Below are 27,268 nucleotides of genomic sequence, written 5' to 3'. Positions count from 1 at the left end.
ATATTATATATCCGATATAATATGTAAACAAGAAATGATAATTTACACAATTTTATGTATAAATCCACTACCGACAGTTATGGAAATTAAAAATAATAGTAATTAAAGTTATGATTATTAATTTTTAATTAGTGATTTTGATTGTTTAATAAGTTTATTAGATTAACCATTGAGTTTGAGGTAAAGTATTCTAGTGTGTTGCGAAACTGTGGTGTGGCTGCGAAGGAGTTTAAAGTAGCACGGCTTGAATGGGCTATTTTGGACAGGGACCTTCATTTTTCTCGTAATAAATTAACCACTTGGCGACCAGGGTCTCTAAGAAGGTCAGCCGCTTTCATCCTCGCCGCTGCAGACTTGGGGATATCCAAAGAGTGACCTACTGTCGAAAAATATTTCCGGTCCAGCTGCGAGATTGTAATTCTGGAGGCCCACATTGGGGTCTCATTTATACGGCGAGGAGTCCTTCGATATTCTCAGAAATTGATGTCGATACATTAATTTTGGGGAGCTAATTATGTCGAAATGGCGATTGGGCCAAGGTGTATGGAATAAAGCGAATACCATTCATCTATATCTACAAACTACACCGAAAGCCGCCTCAATAGACGGGTAACGTGGGGAACACTAGCCGTTTTCATATGAAAATGAAATGCTCTAACAAATATCCGCATGGCATTTTAATGTCTTTATTGTTTGGGGGAAAAATGAGTTCATATACCTATCCGTTCTGGCAAAATATCTCTCTTAATTTATCGTTTCGGTCGGACCTGGAAATAAAGTGTGATTTTAATCAGTGGCGGATCCTGAGACTAGGGGGGGCTATAGCACCCCCCCTGGGCTATCCAATTTACAGTTGATAAAATAATAACCCCCAATAGTGCTGGTTCTGGTTCTAATATGATGTCCATGTCGGTCTCAAAGATATCCATTCGTAATTACTCAATCAAACTAAGCGTAGCTCGCAGCCTCCGAATCTCTAGCGGTTACCAGCCTAATTCAATTAAAATCTGCGAGCCGCTTTCTGTATACCGATAGTGCCTTGAGTGCCTTCGTATCGAATGGTCTAACAATGGTCCTCGTATCCATGGTCTCTAATGGAAACTCAATGGCCGTTAATGTGATTGGACACCACAAAAGCATCTCCACTTTTTAGCGTAGTTTCCAGCGCCTTAACCGACTTTTTTTTAATCTATAACCAGAGACAGTACTTTAATCACCCCAAAGTCTAGACTTACAATTCGCCCAGGCTCATTTAATTTTTCAGTTGTTGTAAGTAAATTTTATTTTATATCTTGATGATATTCAGTCGTTAAATATTTTGCTGCACAGGATTAAATTTCAGCCGATTAAAACGACGTCAATGAGAAAAATCCATACAGGACATGGTCGTTACTTGGAATAAAATCAGTGGGTGTATATTTGCGTCACTCAGACATTCCAACTAGAATTTTTTAATGTGCACCTGTATTCTAACTATAATATAGAATTGATACCTAGTAACTACATGCTTCAATAACAACAAGAGAGATGAACACTTTACCTGTCTTTAAACGATATTAAATTTAGCATGAATACTTATTGTGCTGTGTGGAAGCCACAATCTACCACACATTACCAATTTATTCCGATCGAAGTTGAAAAGTTAGCTCTCTTTTGGATTGGTAAGTATGTTCATCTGATCTGATTTTGTGGGAATAGTGTTTATTGTTGATTCTCTCTCTTTCCCATGGAATGAACTAGCTTATTACTTTTAAATGTTGTTTAATAACAGTCACTCGGCTAATTAGTGCATAGTTTCTCGGCGTTAATGATAATTAAAACGGTAGTTTACGCTCACCTACCAAAAATTCCATTCCCACAGTAAATAGAATGGTTCTTGAATAAATTGTTATTTTCCTTCTAGTTTTTACTATGCTTAAAAACTGGTTTATTAATTTCTAGCATTGAACATGGACGTAAATTAATAATTGGACGAGCTTAGGTAATTGCAGCGATTGATGTTTTTATCTAGAGATAATTTTCATGTGGAATGTTCTTCTGAGTGCCAATTTACTTTTTTTTGCATCCCCTCTGGCTGCGTTGTCCGGCCAACGGGTTGAGTTGAGAGCGTTTGTCCTTGCGTGAGGCCGTGTTGTCGTTTCTGCCGTGCGCTTACCTTCTCGCATCACGCCTGATCACGCACTAGCACGCGTTGTTTTCCCGCCGGCCAAGATTGACAAGTATTCCGCATATCCAGATCCTAGACATTTACGATACCTCCATATTGGACATCCGAATCAGGCTCCGTGCTATGGCGTAAACATTTCCGGTGTAGAATTAGACCCCTTGGTAACTGTAAGCAAATTAGTAGTATCGGGCCTGACTTGTTGGAATTTGATAATCATTGTAAATGAAGAGCAAAGACTTCCTAATTCAACATTATTTATTTGATAGAACATGATTATGAATTGGATCGTCACCAACAGGGAAACACATAGTTATGTGCCAAACATGGTTGATCAAATATATTATACATAACCTGGAAGTCCAAGCTATTCATTATCAACATGTAGGCAAGATTACTTGGCTTGGTTTCTTATTAACAGAAATCTGAGGCCGACATTGCAATCTTGCGGACTCTAAATGATATCGATATTGACTCTGGAAAAAATTCGTCAATCAAATAAATTCAAAAGTCACTTACCACCCCGCTAGCCACTCACCTTTGTGAGTCTTTTGTTCAACTAGCAAAATCCAATAGACGCTGATAGGCCTGTACATATTTCTATTCCTTTGGTATAAATATTGATCATAATTGGAACATTTATTCTTAAGAATGCCCTTTACTCAACACTGCACAAACGACAATTTTCTAAATGCTACTACACTTACCCACACTGTTTCAAACATATTAAACAATTCCTAATTATTTTCACAACTACAATGCATTATTTTTATCAATAGATTTAAATGAAATGTTAGCGATCGCAGAGAAATATGAAAGATATATCAGCTAAAAATCCGGGAGTGAGATTCGATAAAAAAATTTAAAAAATCTTTTCTTCAGTCATCCGATTAAAAAAGAAGCAGCCCTTTATTTTGAGGGGATTGACTCCTATTAAAAAGTAAGAAAGAACTTTGAATTTGGAAAAATCGTAATATATGCGCATGCGAGGTGAGTGACTCACACGAAGACACAGTCTATTGGCGTCCAATCCCTTTGGCCCTGGTTCAGGGCCGGGCCCTCGCACAACTTCTCGTCCACAACGACGGAGGCGTTGGCTCCGTAGGCCCTGGCGAGTGGCCGCACCACGGCATCCAGTGCCGCCCTGACGTCCTCAGTGGAGCAGGAGGCGGGGGAGCAGACAGCCCAGAAGATCTGGTCTCGACGATGCTTGGATCGGTCGCCCTTGTACTGCGGGTGTCGAAAAGGAAAGAAACATTGGTACTTAGGTCATTAAAAAAGTAACAGCTTATCATTTTCATGGTCCTACTTATTTTAAATATCGTGCATTAGAAGGAGTCATCATTCACGGGAAGAAATTAATCAAGGGGGATCATTAACCCATTACCACTCACCGTAGCCATGTATCTACAGTCCCTATCCTGGTGGGGAAATGAGTTTCTTGATGAAAAACTACGCACTATTTTGTTTTTAAATAGTAAAAAATATGTTGCATATGGTATGTGTAATATTTCTGATCCTGCCGCGTGAACGGCGGTGAAATATATAAGAATTTACGTGAGGAAAAATTCCTCTGGATCGGGAATCGAAGCACGGACCTTCGGCCTTCCGGGCCACTGCGCAGACCACTACGCTACGCTATGTAGGAACACCAAGTATCATGAGCTATGGTTATTAAAGAGCCTGGATATGCTATGAATGAACTATTCAAATTTGTTTTGAAACTGTGACAATAAATCTGTTTTTGCCAAACATCTATGTGACATGCTAAACAAAGCTAACTTTGATCCTTGTATTTAACACACTTGTGAAAGAGGAAAAAAACTGGACTTTTTAGAAAATTTTGAAATTGCGTCATATTCAAAACTCTGTGGTAAGAAATCAGCGTTAACCTTCCCCCTCCATCAAGGATATTGATTCCACACCCGGATCCCAATAGTACGTGACCTTCACCACTCAAACCACCACCCCACCCAACCTCCTTATCCATCTTACCTATTTCCCCTCTTCCCCCCTTGCAATGCAAAAGAACTTTGACTTGTTTGGAGAAGGCAGTCTGGCTTGAAAATGACGCAGAACACGTCGAAACCGGTCGCAAAATTATGTGGAAAGTACAAAGTGCTTTTACTTTATTATATAATACGACTTCCTAAAAGTGACACATGCAAATCGGAATTTTAATGTGTACGCGTACTTTCTGTAAATATCATGCAAGTATAATAGAATTAAAAAGGACATTGGAAAGACGATTTTAACTTTTCTTTATCCAAGACTATTCTTTCACTGAAGATTTAATCCTTTCTTTATGCCGGTAGAAAATGAATCACATTTGATTTTGACACCGTAACTAAGGTAGTTATGTGGTCTGAGAAAACTGTTCGATTAATGCATCAACATAATTTTCAAAACGATTACTTAAGACGAACACGGGAGCGGAACACTTATGTATCATCAAAATCGCATACAGACATTTTTCTGGGTGGAAATGGGTTAAGTTACGAGTAATAACTTTTATGATGGAAGAAATATGGACGAATAGGGTGACAAATGAGTAGATATATGGAAGAATAGGGGAACAAAGAACACTATAGATCACTTTTCGCCAAAGAAGACCACGGTGGATTGGCCTCGTAGAAGCTAATTGGGAAACAAAACGGATGGAAAAATTGATGGAAAAGTGCTCGGAGGAAGGCTGAAGGATTAGTACCAAGGACTTGTAAAAGAGGATAAGGAGCAGAAGGGCACCAAGGTGTGAGGTTTTTTTTATGCTGGCGCTTGGGAGCACCCACTGTTTTTTTTTTCTTTTTAGTTGCTTCCTTAGACCATGGGTCTCCAATTTACTAGGCCACGAGGGCCACATTCCAAGTTCCGAATCGCCCCGCGGGCCGGATAGCAAATTTGCCGATGACTGAAGTATTAGATTACAACGTCTACTGAAGTATCCGGTGGCGTATTTCTTATTTACGAACAGTTGAAGGCGACTTTGACGTGCAGTACAGCGCTGCAATGCTACTAGCGGCGTCTCACAGAGTTAAACGAGCGAGAATCACGCGCTACTTGAAACGAGTGCTCGGGCCGGATGAAAGCCCTCCGCGGGCCGTATTTTGAAGACTACTGCCTTAGACCATAAAGTTACTTCCGGAGACCGCTTGCGGAGGATAAGTGGGGTCCTCCCAGCGTCCGCAGTAGGTTAGGAAAAAAATTAGATCTCAAAAACAACTAAAGGCATATATTCAAAAACTTTAGGAATTCTTTATTATATGTGGTTTCGCCTTTTTAATGTATTATTTAACGAATTTTTGGTAATATGAGTTAATTTTTATAATTTAAAGAAAATAGTCAATGCTAAAACAAAATGAATATTGACTATTGAATGATTAGTGAACTATCAGCATCTAAGAGTGACATTGCAGGAAGAGCGCTATCGCGCGGCACTTTTGGCGAGATACAGGAGGAGCACGATAGCGCTTCCTGGCCCATTTACCCACACTGGCTCCCATTATGTCGCCGACAACCCTTCGAGCATTCCTGGTAAGACTTAACAAAGGAGGTAAAAGAATTAGCTCGGTGTAGGGAGAAATTAGAGAGCTGAAATGTACCATTCTTAGGATTGAAATATTATGTATGTAGGTATGGAGGAAAAACAATAGCTTAGTAATTTTCCAAACTTAAATGAAATAAGCAACGATCCAGGTTTCGAGGAATAACCGTCATTCTCAAGGTTCCGAACACAGCATAGTACCGTTATAGGGGTTAGATGGAAGAGGGGACTTATTAGTCTCAACCTCGCCCGAATAAAAACATCTTATTATTATTACTTTTTCATTTAATTTTCTTCAGTTTTCACTGTGTTTTTTTATTGTAAAGAGCACGGGTTTTCACCAAGGTTACTCTGAGAAATTTTCTCGTGATATGGCAGATTGAAATTATTACAGCCTTTTGCAATTTAATGAATGTATTTGGATGAAGGTTGAGTATTTGAAACCATTTCGTGTATGTTTTGGGATGATACTGATAGCAGAGATGGTAATAGGGTGGTTTCCTTTTATTTTTTTATTGCCTATATCGGAAGATTATTACTCCTGGAGTACGTATTTCACGCTTTTAGATTTTTAAATGACGATATCTATTTTTCGCGATTAAATGAAAAGTGAAAATTTTCAAGCGCGCGAAAACGCGACGGGTAAGGAAATCTCTCCGTGTGACGTATTTCTGGTTCCCCTCCCGCCTTGTGAGGTGACCTTGATCGAGGCCCTGAGCGCTGATAGGACGCAGGATCCTAGCGGGTAGCTGAGTACCTTGCTGGCTGGTAGCGCTTGGCTTAAAAAAGGTTTATTAATACCTTATCAAACGAAGAAAACTTTCCGACCTTAGCCAGTTTTAATAGGTGATTATTAAGACATGTTTCCCTGAGCTCTGCGCCTCATGCATGCACTGGTAATCTCAGACGATGTATAACTCCTATCTTCTCCTATAGAAACTAGGTCCCTGTGACGTCACGTGGAGTGGCATTGCATGGGCGCCAATCTGGCCCTTTTCAAATGAGGATAAAAATGGACCATTGCCATTCGTCTAAACCGGTATTTCTAAATTTGTATATTATGAATACAGTAATGGTGGGTAACAAATCGCAATCAATGCCTTTCGGTTTCTTTGATGAAGGAAACTACCCTATTGGAGCTATAAAAAAACCTGTTCTCTATTCCATATTCTTTTTATTTCTATTGCCAATCCTTGGTACTTATTTATCTTTCCGGCTATTTAATTTTCGATGTTATGCGATAGTTGGACAGCAATATCAGCTATGTAACAAGTTCTTTATTTCTTGTCAATCAACTTTGTTTGGTCTATTATTGACTATAGTTTTATCTGTTTAGGTCGGAAAATCGTAGTAAAGTTTAAATGCGCTGTTTTCAAGCACTGTTTCGGGGTGGTATTCATAGTATGGGGTCGTGGTATCTATTAACTTGTGTTGGTAGGCCAGTTTATGGTGGATGCTTTTTGCAACTTGATTATGCCTAGTTAAATATTCTGTATTAGCTAACATCTTACAACCAGATATATTGTGTTGGATTGTTTCTGGCACTGGAAAACATCGTCTACATTTGTCATCTGCTTTGCTTTTATCACCCAGGATGTACTTTGCATAATTTTTAGTGCGGACAACCTGGTCTTGCATTGCAATCATGTACCCCTCGGTTTCTCCATAAACTTCACCCAATCGCAACCATTTTTTAAAATGAGATTTTATCTATGTATGGTTGATTGAGGTCATTGATGTATTATTATTATTATTATATTTATATGCTGCATTCGGAAAGAATTCATCTCGGGTTCAACACTGGGTCAAGTTTTCATTCGCCGATGGTTTCAACGTTTCGATTGCTCGACTCACAGATTCAGGATTTATTCTCGGGGTATCCACAGGATCAGGTTTTCCCCAGCCGACGTTTCGATGCTCGAATCGAAGTAGTGGGTTTTCTTCTCGGTTTAACCACTGGGTAAGATTTTCCATAGCCAACGCGTCGATGCTTGCCACGTAGTTTCAAGAATTCATTTCAAGCTCTTCACCTCGTCTTCTTTTTCCTGGCTATTATTTCAATGCTCGCCTTGCAGTTGCAACTAATTATCTTGGGTTTTCCACTGGGTCAGAATTTCCCATCCGTCGCGAACGAACCCCGCCGCGCGATTGAAAAATCAACGTAATTTCTGGCGTCGCAAACTTATTTCAAAGAGAACTGCATGTACACCTCAAGAAATCTAAAAATAATTTTCTCATGTAAGTTACTTTGCGTGACTTCGCCGAAAACTCATTTGAAACTCTACCTAAATGTAAACCTTTGTCGAAAAACAGTGTCCGCCATATTGTAACTGCATAGTGGGAATTTATCGATTATATTCTATAATGTTTTGGAATATTAAAGAAAAAACATCATGGCAACAGATTATTTGATTTTTTTTTCGTAAGAATCCATCTATAACTCCACCATCTACTTTCTTCGGAAGATTTTAAGAGAAAATTGAAGACGGGAGTTTTTATGGAAAATTTCTCACGTTTTAGCCTCTGTATTTCAGTAAAGGGTAAGATCTATGTCAAATGAAGTATACATCCATAAAATTCAATCAGTTTTCACTATACCTGCGAGGTTTCAAGTTGATAACTAAAAAAAGCCATTTTGTAATTTTGTCCTGTTTTTTTCCGATTTCCGCCCGCTGTGCACAGTGAGCTAGAGTCGAAAAAAGCTGGCCAAAACCTCCAAAACGAATTTTCTTGTTAGAACGTTGAAACTTCGAATATATATGATCAAATAAATTTTTCATAACGTGCCATATTATTTATTTCCTGTAATTTCACGATAACAATGTATTTGAGGTCAAAGTTGAACAAATTTAGCGAAAAAAGAACACCCTCTTTTTTTTCTGAAGATAGCCAAGTTTATCCTCGTGCAGTTGTTTCATGAATAGCATTATTGACAAAGATTTTATTTCATCTTAATTAACACTTTGTATTCTTCTATTTTGAGGGTTTTTAAAGATTTTTTTCATCATTAACCAAACATAAATAACAAAATGACGGAGCCTGTTTTCAGCCATTTTTTGCATAAACGTGGAGTAAAAGTAGATTCTTCCGCCGACTTCCACCAAGTGACTTATGCCATGCCGTTTTATGAAGCTTTTACATTGTGAATCAAAAGTAAAATCCTGCACCAGCTTGCATCCCTGACTTCACTTGCATTCCACATACTACTACGAAGAATGGACTTAAATCGTGTGCTTAACGTAGGGAAACTGACTCTTTTATTAAAAAACAAACTCTCTTTCCAGGCAAGACCCGTTCATGATTCATAGTCTCCACTTCCCACTCTCCATACCTATTTAGAGGTCTGCCGAAAAGATACAGGCGAATGTTTTTTTTTGCTGGTATTTTCGCCGGCATATTCTCTTATTTCCATTGAAATGCACTATCACTTGCAGAGGGATTCTAGTCCACTGCGCGTCGTTTCGATAGTCGACCTGAAGAAGCAGGAATTCTTTTCGGGTTAGGTGTTCCAAATTACGCGTTTCGATGCGCGAGTCTAATAGACCCTGTGAGGAACCCGAGAGATGAAGTATTCTTGAATAACTCCCTTGACGCCATCCCCCACTCACCTCAACCTTCTCCCACGCAGAGGCCAAGGGTGAGTATTCGAGGGTGAAGGGGTCCGCGGTCCCCTGGACGCTCTGCCTCGCCTCCTTCAGCGCCCCCTCCTCCTCCACGTCCACGCGCGCCAAGCAGTACTGCCCCTTGATCCCCACGGGGCCCCTCACAGCCAGGCACTCGTCAAAGTCACCCATGTTGTACACGTTTCCGGAGACAACGCCTCGGGGAAACTTAGCAGACGCATCGAACACTGGAAATGAAGGAAGAAATTGATAATTTTAATATTTTATATTGTAAAAAAATCATAAGATAAGAATTAATTAGAAAATTGCATTAAAAGTATGTTTTTTTATGGTTTGCCCTTTTAGAAGCAGTAAACATACTATTACAGTATCAAGATTTTGTACCATCTGAAACCAGTGTAATCACTGGTTTAGTGAATTCAATTGTGGCAGTTGTTCACTTAAAAACGGTCGTCCAAAATCGACTGTAGTACCAGAACACATCGATGCTGTGCACGAAGTGATAAAGCAATATCGTCACCGTGGGATTAAGGCATTCTTGGGCATTAGTATGACAACCATACACAAGATTTTATTCGAAAAGGCCGTGAAAAAAAGTTTTGCGCGTCGGATTGCACATAATTTTACCATCGCTCAAAACAATTCTCGTGTCAATTGGCGCAAATAAATGCTCAAAAAAATACTATCATGGTGCGTTAAAAGTCGTGTATAATATTTGCACAGGAGGCAAATATTATAGTCATGCAAATGAGCCCGAAGGTAAACAGAAATCGACTGTATGGGCCTTCAAAGATGATCCAAGCCAAAACAAAAGTTGTTCGCGCCAGAAGCGCTTCGAGGCAAATGGTCGCCTGCTTTTTTGGGATAAACGGGCATGTGGCTACTTTCATTAGAGAATGGTAATGTGGTAAATTCTGAATATTATACAACAATTCTTTTGCGCAAAGACTTTGAGGAGAAAACAACCAGCGAAATAGAATCATCCTTCACCATGATAATGCGATCTCTCACAGATCGGCCCAAACAAATTTATATTTAAAAACATCGAATATATAGGTCATCCACCATACAGTCATGATTAGACCCAAAGATTTATTTTTGTTTCCATCCGTGAAGAATAAACTACCTGCACCCTAATTATGTAACTGTGAGAAGGGTGAGAGCGATGTCGTTGCCAGGGGCAACGCGATTCCCACGACGGAAGGTGATAGCAGCGATTATGAAACCGTGATCGCTCTCTTTATCACGCTGCCAGCGTCATCGGCCTATCACGTTCGAAACCCATGGTGACAAGCATATGCTGACATAAAAACGAGCACGAAATGCATATATTAGGAAAAAATTATTGTTTATTTAATTTAAAAATGCCCCATAATCGATTAAAAACCAATGAAATCCTTAATTATTTCTACTGGAGTGCTCTCTTGACATTATTAGTTGTCCACGTTGTTCAATTGTTATGTGCGCACGGTAGTGAACTCTATTGAGCTGCTTTATTTCCACACAACAACTTGGAAAGTACTGCTAATTGAAGTACATCCGTGATTCAAACGTCAATTACTTTATATCGCAGTTTAATTATCAACATTTGCCAAGTACGTTCTCCAACATGTCAACATCGTTAAACTCAACTGATTTGGGCGTTACTTCTTGGATCGTTGAAATGTTCATGGTGAAACAAAACTCAGAACTATTCCACAAACTTTTATTTTAACAGTCAGGTTAGTCTTGATAATGACGGTATAAACGTCGAAAGTAGTAGGCTGTTAAAATAAAAGTTTGTGGAATAGTACTGAGTTTTGTTTCACCATGAAAATCGTTAAACTCCTTTTCGATTTTTTAATCATCATAAATCAACTATTAACTACTTACATTCAAATCGCTAGCGCGATTACACTTCCATTATCATTTCAACATTAATTAGTTTCAATCCAAGGTCACGACTTTTCGGCCATTCTCTACGATATAGTAAATATAATGACTGCAGCATCTCCCGGCGAGCATTAGCATAATGGATTACGTTATCACACATCTGAAAGTAATACTACACTTTTCCAATGACTTTACCATTGTACGAGTACTTTATCATACTATTATCTATTGGCGAAGCGAAGTACTTAGCTTTGAATTGCATCCATTTTATGTTTTCGTTGTTTGTTATTGTTATTTCAAAGACTCCGCAGACGACGCATTCTCGGACAAAGATGTGTCGAAGGATTTCATTGGCTCTTCAGATTTCTCAATGATACCAACCTCACGCGCTCGTACCAATATGATACGCGCGATGACGGTGGCTTACATGATCGCGCGATACAGCGGAACGTGATAGGAGAACGTGATGGTCATCTATCGCCGTCGTCGCTGTCACATTTACATAATTGAGGTGCTGGTCAACGATTTTCAACGCCAGAAGAAGCTATTGATACGTTCAAAATGCATGTTTTGGAGATATGTCAATCGAAGAGGAAACACTACTACAAAAATTGGTATTCGAAAGAGTGTCGTTCATTGAAGAGAATTTTATGATGTAGAAAATAGTGAAATTGTTGAAAATATTATTATTTAAAAACAACAATTCTATTTTCAATTACAAATTATTGTTTTTATTTATTATCCCGGATACATAAATAGCATCCTTCGTATGAAGGGTTTATAAAGCTCCTAAAGAAGCACTTAAGGCAGCTTGAGCAACTAGAAGAACGACGCATGTAATTTTTTGCTTCAGTTCTCTCCATAGACAACGTATCTGTCCTTCATCGCGATCTGCGTCTTAATAACTATTTGATTTATTAGTGAGATATCGCAACTAATTTAGAAAGCTATTAGTGAAGAAAATTATATAATAATATCTTGAAATACGCTAGCCAAGCTATATTGGCACGACTGCTGAGATAAATGTCAATTAAAGTGAAGCAATTGGGGATAGGCTATGATTGTGTAATGTATTGGTATTCAGTTGAAAAAAGAGGCCTATTGAAAGTCTCTGCTTGAAAGCTAATCTGATAAGCTCTTCTTTCCATCGTAAAAGTTACCGTCGTATAGTGGCATTAGGCTGGTTCGAACGTCTGCATTCATACTTGTTTTCATGTGTTAACTGATTCGTCTTCACGCGTTGTGATAAAAAGAGTACTGGATTAATACACAGGCATTAAAAAGAGCGATCACACTATAATATGCAAAATTATTCTAAAATCATGCCTCTTTCTATTCAGTTTATACAAGTATGGAAGACATTGTTGTAGTACTTAAGTGCTATTGAATAAAATCTGAACTGAAAAGAAGTCTATGATGACAGTCCATCTATTACGGATAATGATCATTGTCCTCATGTGAAGTTGGTTAGATCAAGCAACATTTTGTCCATTTTATATTTCATTTTTTAAAGATTCCTTTCATTATTAAATAAGGAAAATTGTATTTTTTAATTTTTGTAACATAAGATCATTTGTTATGGTAAAAAGCAGCGAAGCTAGACAATTAATAGAAAATACTCCAGCAAATATTTGTCGTCTACTTTCAACCATCCAGTTATTTCCGAGAAAAGTGTGATGAGAAAATAGCAAACATGGCGTCAATTAACAAGATTTTATACTTTCAGGAGGAATAATGTGAGTAAAACTCTCTCGGGATACCCACCGGGTTAATTAAAACGATATTCAGCAGCCCTGAGGATGAGCCCAGAATCGTAGCTCGAAACGTTGCATAAAATGGAAAATTTAACCCGGTAGGAATCCCGAGAAAAGTTCACCAACATGACTTTGATTGTTGCGCAATTGATATCGACTGAGTTATGTTAACGCCACCTAGAGTAGACTCTAGGTGGCGTTGGCTATGCCCCCGTAAAGTCGTTACCTATGAGTGGTAAATACTCTTCATTGATTCATACGCGAAGGTTACTTTCACTTGCAAATCCATATCGGATCAATAACTACCCCGACGTTCCATCAATTGTGCTGGACATTTTTATTTCCTATATTCAATGGGATACTTAGTTTTTAGTCTAGCGCCCAATCCCACATAAATCAAGATGTTTACGCTTCATCAGAGGCAACTTCCTCGGGGATATGCAATAAACTGTGCAGTCGTGATAATCGGGTTGCATCCGGAGGCATAGGCGTTTTGCTTCAAGGTCGACCTCCACACCCCCTAACCCATGAAAAAAAGAGAACGTGGACGGCTATCGATCATTCCTTTAAAGAGCATATTAAACGTGATCCTAAATGTTCGGCGCATTACGTCACTGCCAGGTGCGCCGCTCACTGGGCGCCGCCATGAGGAGGAAGACGGAACTACGATTGTGCTCATCCCAAGTTACGTCACGAGTTCGTGCCGATTCGTTATATAATCGGTAATAATTCAGACTTGAACTTGTGATACCATTAATTAATCCCGACCAGTAGCGTAAGTATGGATCGCCCCCTAAAGTCTCAGAGAAATAATAATTTTCTAACTATTGTGTAGTTCTGATATAAAATAGCTTAAAGTTAAATTAATTAAAAATAAAAAGCACCAAATATAACTGTATTTCCAGGCACGCCATATTTCAAAAATTTTCCCTGACCTCCCCTTGCCTGGGGGCGTTCTCCCCCTTCAGGTCATTTTAATGCTGACTTTAATATTGAACCATAAAGCGTAGTTTATTTATTATAAAATCCACTTCCGACCGCCCACTGACTCACTCCCTCATACAAATGTTTGAGGTGAACGAGACAAGATACGAAAAAAAGGTCATAAAATCTAACTTCAAATCGTCTAAAATCCTTGGAAAATTATGAAGCACTAAATTTTCTATCTATGACAGTTTTGTCATCTACCTATATTCCTCTAATTTTTTGGGGTTATTGGGTTAAACGAGACGAGACACATTACTTATCATTCGTCTCATATTTCTGACACAATTTCCAGCAACTTTTCTCATTTTGATTTCCTTTTTACATCAATCTAAGCATTCAGAATAGTAAATTCACTAGGATATAGGATATATGAGAATATGTTAAAGCATGCATTACAGTATTGCCATGTTCGCAATTGCCATACTCGACTCGACTCGATACTCGCGAGTACTTTTCAACTCGACTCGAGATCAAAAAGCACTTCTCGCACATCCCTAGTTATAATATCCCAAAACTATAGAATAGTTTTAAATAATTTATTTATTTATCTGAGGTGTTGGGGAGGATTTATCTCCTCATCCCCCCATAGTTACGCCGCTGTTGAGATTTCAGTAAAAGTGTGATTATTGTTTTTTTCAAACGCGAGATCTACAATTGTCGGCTGATATAATCTGTTTGACATAAGGATGAAATTTAATTCCGTCATTCTGACTTACACATTTACGAAATCATTGGCTTCAGGCCTTTCTAGTTGAAAGTCAGGCGTAATTAGGAAAATAAATGATAATTTTCTACCTTACACAGTAATTTGAATTCTGAGTGTACAACCGGTTTCGCCCAACGAAACAAAAAACACGCTGTAATAAAACACCTTATAGTCAGAATCAGCTAATGGGCGATCTTCCCAGAAACGCAGAGGTTGAATGCAGACATATCACGTGACATTGTATCTGGCCATTGGAACCTTGCCGACGTGCACAAAATCCGAAAATCGGGTTCGTTAAAATTGACCTTGAGGGTATATCGTGCGTGTCGCGCCAATCTGGTTGCGGTGGACGCCGACACTACGAATAAGGGGTTAGAGCACTATCTTTGGGCGGGAAGTGCCCCATCCTTACTTTAAAGGGTGCATGAATCCCTCTCAACTGGTTGTATGTTGTCTTAATTGGAGATGACTTACTCATTATCAATAAAAACTTTTGGATCAAACTTTTGGAGAACATTAAGAATAAAAACTTTTGGGCTATGTCGCCGTGTCAATTCTTGGGTGGCCCCAACGTTTCCCGACCGATGCTGATCGCTTTCTCAAAGGATTCTGAAGAGTTGGGAATTCAAATTCTTATATATAGGTATCTCTGTCAGGTGGTGGGGGGGGGAGCGGGAGGTTGGAGGAGTGGGTTTCTGATTGTTTTTTCTCACTACGGGTTGTCAAGTACGGCTAATTTTAATGCTGCTGTCCCTGTTGAAATTGTTCTGTTGATTGAATTCTTCTGTTTCAACTCAATTGAAACAGCTCAAAAAGTTTTAACGCGAAAGTTTTACCGAAGAATTATGATAACTTACTCGTTTAACACTCAATTTATTACCTTGAAATTTTCATTCACTATTTAGAGTTGCCCCTTGTAAAGATATACCTCTACCTTAAATTAAAATTTCAAACGGTAGTCAACCTTTGACTACACCGACTAAAACCTGTGACTGCACTTGTATTGTGAATGCTTACATATTCACCAGCAGGTAGAGAACTTGTCGGAAGAAAATAAACTATATTTTTCCAAACAATGGTTCAATATTAAAAATTGCTAAGAATGTATTTCTTTCCTTAGTGCTTTGTGGTTAATATTCGAATGAGATATTTTCTTTTATCTTTTACCGATAAAAAAACTTATGATGGTATGATAATCGAATCATTGGCCATTTTGACCTCAATTTAATGCATACAATGAATGATCTTTGATTCCGAACTAAATATTCAATTACAAATACGTTTTAAAAATAAATATATGAAAATGTGTCGGCAAATCAAATTAGAGCTACAAGAAAATGTTAACAAGTGTCCATTTCGTATTCCCTGAAAATTTCAAAATGATAAGTTTAAATAGATGCAATCAAAAAAGATGCGTATCATAAATTGGACCGTTTACGAAATTTCAACATTGTCATCTTCACTGCATAAATAAATAATCACTCATTAAAAGGGCCTTAAGTTCCTACCGGAGTTTTTATGGCTTCTTTTCATCTTTATTTGACGTTAAGTTAATCCACGAAGAGAAGATTGCACCATGGGTACTTTCATAAACAGCCCAAAATATACGGGAATGTACTCCTCAGAGTCTTTCTGAGTAAGATAACTTTATAAAGGCGGGGAAGTTTGCGTTTTTGATGCAGTACATCAAATAAAATTTTCATTCTTTTAAAATGGATTGATCAGGATTTATGAACTAGGTATTGCAATCGCGAATTACTTCTATTGGTAATGTAAATATTTGAGGTGTTTGACTTCGAGCCAGCTGCACGACGACGGTGAAATATATATTTTCCCGAGAAAAAGTACGTAACATGGGATTATAGTCGAACCATGGACCATTAACACCTCAATTTCTTGCAAGCAATAGATGATTTTTGATTCCGAATACAATTTCACGAAATTTCACCCAGATGGATCTCACACCCTTGTGGTCCATCAGGGATGCCTGAAGAGAAAATCGGTCTACGTAGGGCTTAGGAAGCCAAAATTCCATTGCGTCTTTCCAAACCGGAGGAGCTTTTTCTGAAGACGGTAAATTTCTTCGTATGCTTATCTGGACAGTGGTGGTAAGTTCCTCATATAGGTAGCAACTATTCAGTTCGTCAAAATTGTAAGGTAGTCTATATCTAATGGTTGGTATTATAATTTCGATGAAAGTGATTTTAATCGGGAATAACAATCACTAGCCCTCGTTATTTTTACACCTTACCTCAACAAATCTCTCCCTCCGTCATAGAAACAATCGATAAAAGGTACTATAGACCGCATGAGCGCAGTTGGAGTAAAATCATTGGAATATTGACCGCGAAGCACATGGAAATACAATTTTAACCATTTTTAATACTGGAAAATTGTTTAGAATTAAACAGTTTACTTTAGGCGGACAATTTTTCAGCCTGCAGATGAATACATTAAAATAAAAAATTCCAGTATAGTCAAATGTCATGTTTTAACAGTTTTCCACACAGTGTCAGAAACTGTATCTATGATATGCAGAGAAGTAAGAATTAAAATATATCTATCTTTAACTTTATATCTTTCTTATCAACTTTGGTATAATTATGGCCTGATCGTGTCAATATTTTAGTCATTCCTTACTCAAAGAACATTCCTCCTATTCACAATGTTGGCATTCTGTATCCTTCTTCTACATTTTCGAACTTGATGATGAAGGAGTTTCACCATGTTACGCAAACCACCATCGCATTTTCGAACTTGTTTATTTTCTTTGATTCTTCGTGATAGTTATTTTATCGTCCTCTTGAATGACCTTCTCACCGCTCTTAATTTCTTCGACGCTTAATGCATTCTCCTATCACATAGACAAAAACAGGTTTGGTTGCATGCCAATATAATAGACTTTATTTCCCGCTTTCGTCTAACTGTCATGCTTATATCACTGCCCGGCTCCATTTTACCGTTCCCTGAGCATACATTACCGCAGCAGATATGCAAATGGGAGGAATCATTGGACGATTATTGCAGGTCCAGACTCATTGACGATGATATCATGTTATTGCGTTAGGAAGTCGTTGGAAGCAAAAGTGCGTGGAAGGTGTTTCCTTCATTCTCCGCCGATGTCTCTCCAGTCGCTACGGCGCGATCATGAAATCAAACCCTGGATCTAGGTGATTATATAAAGGAGGCCCGCGTCCGTCTTGGAAAAGCCTGATTTCGGCTGTCACTTTTGCGATTTTCAATCGGTTTTTTTTTAATATGCGAGGAGCGCTAGACTAAGAGCAATTCATTCATTCCTAAAGTTTTTCCATGGATTTTAGTGGAGTTTCATTATTCTGACTAAACCAAATCGAATTCTCAGTATATATCGCCATTCTAATATTCTTCCACTGATTATTCGACGAAGTTTTATAATTATTACGAAGTCCGTTTACAGGGCTGTTGTTGGCGTTTAGATAACATCTGGATACAAGGCCTGCATTACCTATAAAACACCTTTGCCATTATACGAAAAGGCAGAATTTCGCGAAAATACTGATGCAAGAAAGATTCCGTAGGTTTCTACGACGTAATAAATGACTATTTAGAGATTCCGGGTTCTCCATCGCTCGATTTTCGACAAATACTTTATAGTACACTTAAATTTTTCATATAGGCTACCCAGAGGGAATGTCCATCGGAAAAAGTGGCCAACAACAGCCATGAAACATCGGGCGACTGCATGCGAGAATGCATGGGCGTGATATGGGAAAATAGCCCCTGGTCTAATTTCGTTCATGCATTCGCTCAATTCCATCGCCATATTGAGAAAGAAATTCAGCTCTAACCTGCTCAATTACGTGCCCCGTGTAAAATAAATACGCGGGGAACACCCGAAAAAAACATCACCAACAACCACAATGACCCAAGAGAGCTTCAAAGAAGAAATATTTACAAATTTTTCATACATAACCATGGGAAGCTCTGGCTTGCCTACGAGTATGAGAAAAATCTAAGTATAATATAAACAACGAGTCGACTAATGGGGTCGGAGGGCAGCCCAAAATCATGTATTACATTGTGAAAACCTGAGAAAACTTTCGTGCATAAGTATTTCTGAGTAATTCTGCGTTTTAGTTAACAGATTTGTAAATATTTGTTCTGCAATAAAACGTGTTGCATTGGAAAAAGGTTTATTTAACCGTCCTACTTTATTTCTTTCATGTTCGATCTGATGACGAAATTAGAATGTTTTTCAAAACTGTTCATCTACATTCTACCTCGCGATCCGCCTCACTGAAGCTTGTGCTGGGAGGTGTTAGGGCACCAGCCGAAAACCTGTTAGATATAAATAGAAATTTAAGGAGCGAGTTGTGAGAGGTTTTTCCAAAGTTCATCGCAGCATATATTGAAGTCCTTCACTATTCCTGAGGAAATCTAATTCCTATACTATTTAATAATATATATTCCCTCTGTTCCACAAAACTATTTCCCTGATTGTAAATACCCTTTCGGAGATGGATATTCAATAATATGTCGCCTAACTCACCTCGCCCTGAGATGTTGAAGATAAAGTATTAACAATTTGGAGAAGTCACTTAGGGCCGTTTTGCATGGGCCACGCACTTACGCAATCTGACACATGTAAACGAACGCTCAGTCAAGATTGCGTCGTGTAAAATGGTTAATTGCTTGAACGCATGCGAAAATGCATGGGCGTGATATGGGAAAATAGCCCCTGGTCTAATTTCGTTCAATTCCAACGCCATGTTGAGAAAGAAATTCAGCTCTAACCTGCGCAATTACGTGCCCCGTGTAAAATAGCCTTTGTAGGAAAAGCATTTCACGCAAATCACTCCTTTTTTATTTCAAAGTAAAATTCGCGATGGATAATAAATGATAACCATTTTACCGTCCCATCAAAGAGTATAACCAATAGAGGGGATAATATAACTCCGATATTAGTAGCACTCTCATCTACATCAATTGTTGCCCGTATAAGTCAAGAAACACGGCCGAAGAAACCGAAAACTCATTGAGGAACCGAACGTATCATGTTCCACAACAAATGACTTTAGATGGGGAAGTAGACAAAGTTTCAACACAATTGAAACGCTGGCAAAATGGATACTGCAACCCGGTGTATCCGAGAAGCAGCGGACACATAAGATCACAGGAGTGCCTGATATATTATGTTGGACACAGATCTTGAGGTACACATGGTCAGTGGCGGATTTATATGCCGATATATCGCCTACGGATATATCGTATGCGGGGATGGCAATCGGAACTAAACGAAAGTGAAAACCAGTAAACTTTCAATAGTTTCGTTCCCGGGAGCGAAATGTAGAAACGCTACGAAATGGATTTAAACCCGGGGAGCTAAACTCAGGGTCGAAACGAAATCGGAGTCAAAACAACTTCGGATCGAAAATAAACTAAAACTCTGCGACGAAACGAAACACTGATTATGCTTTACACCGGAGGGACCACGTGATTCACCTTCGCAGAGGTTAGTTTCGACCCTCACACCGAGTACGAAGTATGGTTGAATGAAGTAGAGGTTCGGCCTACCGCCATTAGATTCATCGGGCACTCACATTTTAACCACTAGCAGAACGGCGAACGCAAAGTAGCCATTCGATTTTTAAGCTCAATGTTTTAACCTCTCTACACGTATGTCACACGTAGTGTGTCGAGAGTTCTTTCTTATCCCCGAACACTCAACTTCTGGAATCGAAACTAATTATGAGCAGCGGAGTTTCGATTAATTTAGTTTCGTTCCTGGGAGTAAAGATTCGTCCCGGGTCGAAACTAAACTCCTTGGTGATGCTAATTTCGTGCAGGAACGAAACTAAATCTAGGCCTCGTATTTTCGTTTCTCTCTAGGTCGAAACGAAACATTTTCGTTCGCCATCCCTGCATGTAATACGCTACGTCTTAGTAGTCATCGAAATAAAAGCCATACGTGCACATCCTTTGGCGCAAATAACCTTTACTCCCGGTTTCCATCCCCAAATACAACTACTAGGGAATGTAGGCTCAGTGTATAGGGCAAGCGATGGAAAGTGCTTGCGAAGTTTATTAACAGTGCGCAATAGTCGATTTTGGGACTGAAAAAAATTATTATTATGCATTCGAAATGTGATTCTACCGAAGAATGATGAAGATAAAATGGGTAGACCTAGTTAGTAATGAGGAGTTGCTAAGAAGAATGGGAGGAAAGAGAAGTATGGTTGAATGAAGTAGATGTTCGGCCTACCGCCATTAAATTCATATGGCACTCATATTTTGACCATTAGCAGGAGAACGATGAACAAAAAATGTCCATTCGATTTTTAAGCTCTTAGTTTTAACCTCTCTACACGTTTGTCAAACGTAATGGTTCGAAACTATTCCCTCTTATCCCTCTCCACTCAATTTCTGGGATCGCAACTTAATTATGAGCAGCGGAGTTTCGATTAATTTAGTTCCGTTCCTGTGAGTAAAGTTTCGAACTTCAGCTTTAAATGTACCTCAGGGTTCGCAGGGTTCGTGATCCCCCAGATTTTATCAAAAATATTTAACTTTCATTAGTTTAATAGTTTTTGTATGCTTGTAAAGAAATAAGGGGTGTGCATATACAAATTCATGGCTACAAGTCCCAAATGTGAGAAAATTTTTATTTGCATTCATTGCTTCTCTCTCCCGTACTACCCGAATCCCCATAAATTTGATGCTGAATTCACTCCTGCCCCTGGTAAACGTATAAGAGGTTGATAATGCAGTGGAACTTGGTTATAACGTCATCAAAGGGACCAGAAGATTTTTAACGTTATATCCGAGTGACGTTATAAAAAAAGCAGCCTTAAATCTGAGTGAATACAATACAATACAGTGTGCCTGTGTCAGTGACCTTGTAGAATGTAGGGGTAGGAAGGGACAAGACCCAGGTATGCGGGACAGCCCCCGCTCCCTCCAGACACCAATTAAACAAAAGAGTTGCATCCCGTCACCAGCCTAACGTCCAGCTTGTGACCTGTTTTTGCTTTTGATGTTTCTACACATGGTTTCTATGAACTTTGGGACATAATACAATCACACTACCACTTTTGCAACTTAAGAATAGCAAAATTTTTGACGCTTTACCCGAGCGTTGCAATATTTGTTGACGATATAAACGGGTTTTCGTACAACATAAAATGTTCAATTTTGATTGGTCTGTATAAAATGTGTCGTTAAACCCGAGTTGACGTTACAGCCGATGCCGTTATAACCAAGTTCCACTGTATTCCGCTTTAACGCAATGCTCTCATCCGGCGAACGTACAGTGCGTTCGTAATCGCATGGCCGCGAACTTGAGCCCCAAGTGGACCTCAGTGATCAGGGTCAAGATCTGTGTGAAGGTCACGACGCAGCCCGCTTCTCTCGCTTGGACTTGGCGGTCATTTTTCGGCGACGATGTTACGCACATATTCATATTTCGAAATGTAGTCTCTCAAACCATTCGATCCCGTCAAACTGGTTCGCCCGCTTCTCGATATTCGATCTCTGCGCTGAAGAACATTCTACTAGTAATTGCGTCGACAGTGCGTGGTTCGTTGCCCCGGTGACGGTGGACTTGAGGCTCCAGAGGTCGCGTCGAACAGGTGAGTGGGCGGAGAGAAAGCTTGTCGTGGGAAGTGCGGGAACAATCGACGATCTCATTGCGCGATCGGCAGGGATGGCGTTTGGAAACTTACTGAGTGCTGTAATGACGCATTACGCAGGGGCCACTTGATTACCCGCGATGCACTTAGGTTGGCAATCGAGCTAAAAAGGAGAGTCCCTCAAGTATCACCACCATCTCTCGTTTTATTTTTCAAACTTTGATAGGTGATAGCAAATGGATACCCATGAGGTGTAGTTTTTGTTTCAGCTGCTAACGCACTGGGTTTCCTTCCGCGTTGGTTGGCTTGAGGACAACATTTTCGCTGGAAGGTGATGAATTGGAAGAATTGAAGACTATTGTCCATAAGCAAATTGACGCGGAAGAAACCCCGTGAGAAAATTGTTCGCATGAATTATCTCGCAGTAGTTTGTATGATACTGCAGATAGACATCGGTTTCTTCCATACCTCCATACAGTGTACTTCCATATACTTGAACTGAATTACGTGAAATTTGATCTCTTTAGGATTTAACGCTCCGCCGATGCGTCGATTATTATCAGTCGAGCATTATCAGATGCTTATTCTAGCTCTCGACTCCTCGTTAACGTTGGAAAGGAACTAAACATTCCTTTGCTTCTTAAAGAGGAGCGATGGGAGTTGAGGGGATGGGATATGTTGGAAGGTCATAGGAAGGCAAATGGAACTGGATACACGAACCCACTCCTTCCTAATTCTCATCTCCACCGGGGACAAACATATTTCCTGGCAGCTGGTGGCTCCCATTTCTCTACCTATGTTGGATAAGCAAACTGGTTTTCACCATTGGCTTCCCAAATAAATCAAATTGTTGAAATCTTCCCAGGCAACCAAAATTATAAGAAGACTGTACGACCGTTTGCAGTATCGTGCAATATACATTCTCATTTTCTCTATGTTCCTAAATGTTGTATATAAATGAACATCTGTGATGGATTGAAAGTTTTTTTATAGTGAACAGTATTCTTATGTTGTGCTAAGATAAAATTTTTGGTCTAATTTTAGTAAATGCATTAATATTCATTTCAGGTTCGCTCACTTTCTTTTGGTGGCTCTTCGTTTCTTAATGTAGTACATGAATTGACGTCTATGACGGATTGCAAGTTTTTTTTAATGGTGAACAGTTTTCTTCCATTGTGCTAAGGTAAAATTTTTGTTCTAATTTTTTTTTGTAAAAACTTAAATTTTCACTGTAGATTCTTTTGCCATTTTTGGATGTTTTTACTCTCAAATAGTAAATAGTAAAGTTATGGTTTCACTTTGACATATTGAATTTGTTTTCTCATTTATAGTTTTATCACTTATATGCGAGTATTAAAGAGCCTCCCTTCGATATATTACTGCCTCCTCCATAAGATCTTGCGCGGATTGATGAAGTTGAAGATGAGTAATATGTTGAATTTCTCAAACTTCATACAATTTCTCATTTTGTGTGAATTTATTTGTGCAGGAAATCCTCAAGATAAATCCTTCATCTTTTGTACGAGTAATCTATTTTGCACTCCAGATTTTGACGGAACAAAAAGGAGCTGAAACAAATGCATGAATAAATAAGAATAGGTGTTATTTAATTAAATCGTACACGTTGGTTTCATTACAAGTTACTTTTTGTGTTCATTGTCAATTTGTTGTGTAACCAGACCTTTACGTAATCATGGGCAGAAAATTTCATAGGGTCGAAAATTCCCAATAGGGTAGTTTCCGTCATCAAAGAAAACGAAAGGCATTGATTGCGATTCGTTACCCAACATTAGTGCATTCATAATATAAAAATTATTTAGTTTTAGAAATCCCAGGTTAGACGAATGTTAATGGTCAATTTTAACCTCATTTGAAAAGGGCCAGATTGGCGCCCATGCGATTCCACTCCACGTGACGTCACAGGGACCTAGTTTCTATACGAGTAGATAGGAGTTTTACATCGTCTGAGATTACGAATGCATGCATGAGGCACAGAGCTCAGGGAAACATGTCTTAATAATCACCTATTAAAACTGCCTATGGTCGGAAAGTTTCCTTCGTTTGATAGGGGAATAATAATCCTTATTTCAGCCAAGCGCTACCATCTAGCAGGGTACTCAGCTACCTGCTAGCAACCTGCGTCGTATCAGCGCTCAAGCCTCCCCCCAAGGACACCTCACAAGGCGGAGGGGGAACCAGAAATGCGTCACACGGACTTTTTCCCATCATTCCTACTTACCCGTCGCGTTTTCGCGCGCTTGAAATTTTCACTTTTCATTAAATCGCGAAAAATAGATATCGTCATTTAAAAATCTAAAAGCGTAAAATGCGTACTCCAGGAGTAATAATCTTCCGATTTAGGCAATAAAAAAATAATAGGAAACCACCCTATTGCTGCTAGAGTATTTTAAAATATCATAGCCAACGTAATTGCTAATGAATGCGGCTTGACAACTAACCGCAGAGGTGCAGTACATCCTTTCATCGAGAGGTTAGGTACTATTAGCGAAACCAGGCAAAGCCATTAATATGCCAACGATTATGGAGAATTTCCCTATAAATGAGGAAAATCCATCGATCAAATCGTTGGATGGTCACTTCTCGTAAATCAAAAACTGAAATTCGTAAACCTTATCGAAAGGAGAGAATCTAAAGCAAAGTGACGAGAAAATATGACTTTTAAAATCAGAACGCCAAATCAATAAAAACCCACTCTTGAAAGAAAGCGAGAAGAATGTGGAGTTGGACCCAATTCGTTTGAGTGTTAATGGTGAGGGGCTTTACAAGCTTCCCACGCCTTTACCAGTGAAGGCTTCATAACATCCATGTTTCCTCCCATCCTCCCTATTTCCTCAATTCCTTCCTATCTTCATAGATGTCTCATAAAATTTTAGAGATAAGGACACCATTTTGTGCCGTTTATCGGTAATTAACTGACATGTAAACGGATATCAGGTAATTAATAACAATTTCCTTCCTCTCTGATCTTCAGTCATACTTTTACGTTAAGAAAACGCTTGACTCCCGCCCCACAGGTAGCATTTTGTTTTCATTTCTTGACATAACTTCTTTAAAACTTATTCTATTGCCTAAAAAGTTTGTGAATGCACATTTTCGATCCTAGTCAATATTTTTCTACACATTAAACATGAAAGTTTTGCCTAGCTAACTTTACAGTGTTAAACGTACCCTATTTTAAATACAAGTGATTATTGATCGGATCAACACTCTTGATCAACAAAATTTGAAGATAACAATTTGTTTGTTAAACAAGCAGTGCTTCGAGAAATTAAGATAAAAAACGACCTTTGGACAGAGATAGAGGTGTATTCTGTTAAAATAGCAGACAATGGAGCTTGAACATAAAGTGTTAATATTAAAAAGATTCACAAAATCCAACACTTCGCTAATATAATGTATGCGATACGATTTTGAGCTGAATGACCATGAAGTCTAACAATTAATTGGCGCCTGCAAAACTTGACACCTGAGGAAGCGACCATTAAGAAGCCATTATCCAACTGCAGTCATTTGTTATCATATAATTACTGTACCATGGTATCTGTCATGAGCGATGAATGCCCGCAAATTGATTCTTCCCTTTCGAGATACGTTCATCAAACAGTTCGCTGCCCCGCACAAAAATGACGAGGAAGAATGGTACACTGCACTTTTTTTATGTGCTATCCGCTCGTCTTTTGTTCCGAGAAAACGGCCGTCGCCGCGGGAGGAAAACAAAAAATGATCGGGCGGCGATTTTAGCGCTCACTTTCCGCCTCTCCGGTGGCTCCGTGGCCTTCGCGAGACACAAAACCGGTCCATGGCGTGCTGTTGGCTGTGGGTAGCGGAGGAGAGGGTATGGGCAGCACAGTGAAGGTGGACGTTAACGGGACGAGCTACAAAATCATCGACTGGAGGAAGTGGGAAGGTGGGGGGAAATATCTGCGCAAAGGATTATTGGCTGAAAGGATCGAGACTTCGACTGATTTGGCAATAGGGTGGTTTCCTATTATTTTTTAATTGCCTAAATCGAAAGATTATAACTCCTGGAGTACAAATTTCACGCTGTTAGATTTTCGAATGGCGATATCTATTTTTCGCGATTAAACGAAAAGTGAAAATTTTCAAGTGCGCGAAAACGTGACGGCTAAGAAGGAATGCTGGGAAAAGTCCGTGTGACGTATTTCTGGTTCCAGCTGTCGGCCTGTGAAGTGACTTTGGGGCGAGGCTTGAGCGCTGATACGACGCAGGCTGCTAGCAGGTAGCTGAGTACCCTGCTAGATGGTAGCGCTTGGCTTAAATAAGGATTATTAATACCTTATCAAACGAGGAAACCTTTCCGACCATAGGCAGTTTTAATAGGTGATTATTAAGAGATGTTTCCCTGAGCTCTGTGCCGCATGCGTGCATTGGTAATCTCAGGCGATGTAATACTCCTATCTACTCGTATAGAAACTAGGTCCCTGTGACGTCACGTGGAGTGACATCGCATGGGCGTCAATCTGGCCCTTTTCAAATGCGGTTACAATTGACCATTGCCATTCGCCTAAACTGGGATTTCTAAAACCAAATAATTTGTATGTTATGAATACACTAATGGTGGGTAACGAATCGCAATCAATGCCTTTCGTTTTCTTTGATGAAGGAAACTACCCTATTATTGAAAATATTGGACCAATATACTTGATTTTTAATACAATATGAAGAATAGAATAGTAATCATGCGTTAAAATGATGACGGTATTCCAATTAGTTCCGAATTCATCACACTTCTATCTCCTCAACAACAGTACCTATTCAATATCGGTTTGCTTTTAGCGATGGTTTGGCATTTTAACCACTCCAGTGATTCACAGCTTTGTATTTGGATAAAAGGATGCACTGCGTCTCTGCGGTTAGTTGTCGAGCCGCATTCTTTGCGTAAAAGGAAGTCATTCACTAAGGAAGAGTGATGTTGCGGTGAGCGCGAAGGTTGGAGAGAGGAGTTTATCGTGCTTCACGGAAAGAGAAGGTT

At 39.2% G+C, this 27,268-nt stretch overlaps 1 protein-coding gene across 1 annotated transcript in view; it reads right to left on the bottom strand.

Annotated features, from left to right (window-relative positions):
• The window catches only part of LOC124162455 (nose resistant to fluoxetine protein 6-like), a 119,485-nt gene that overhangs the window by 49,334 nt on the left and 42,883 nt on the right, over nt 1-27,268 (bottom strand). The window contains exons 2-3 of the mRNA XM_046538995.1: nt 9,314-9,555; nt 3,168-3,394 (exon numbers count right to left, since the gene is read on the bottom strand). Coding sequence (XP_046394951.1) covers nt 3,168-3,394; nt 9,314-9,555 — 469 coding nt within the window. The remainder of the gene's footprint in view (nt 1-3,167; nt 3,395-9,313; nt 9,556-27,268) is intronic.

Source organism: Ischnura elegans, chromosome 7 (genome assembly GCF_921293095.1).
Source record: "Ischnura elegans chromosome 7, ioIscEleg1.1, whole genome shotgun sequence".
Lineage (NCBI taxonomy): Eukaryota > Metazoa > Arthropoda > Insecta > Odonata > Coenagrionidae > Ischnura > Ischnura elegans.
The sequence above is the reverse complement of the archived record's forward strand: the minus strand, read 5'-3'. Positions and strand labels throughout refer to the sequence as shown.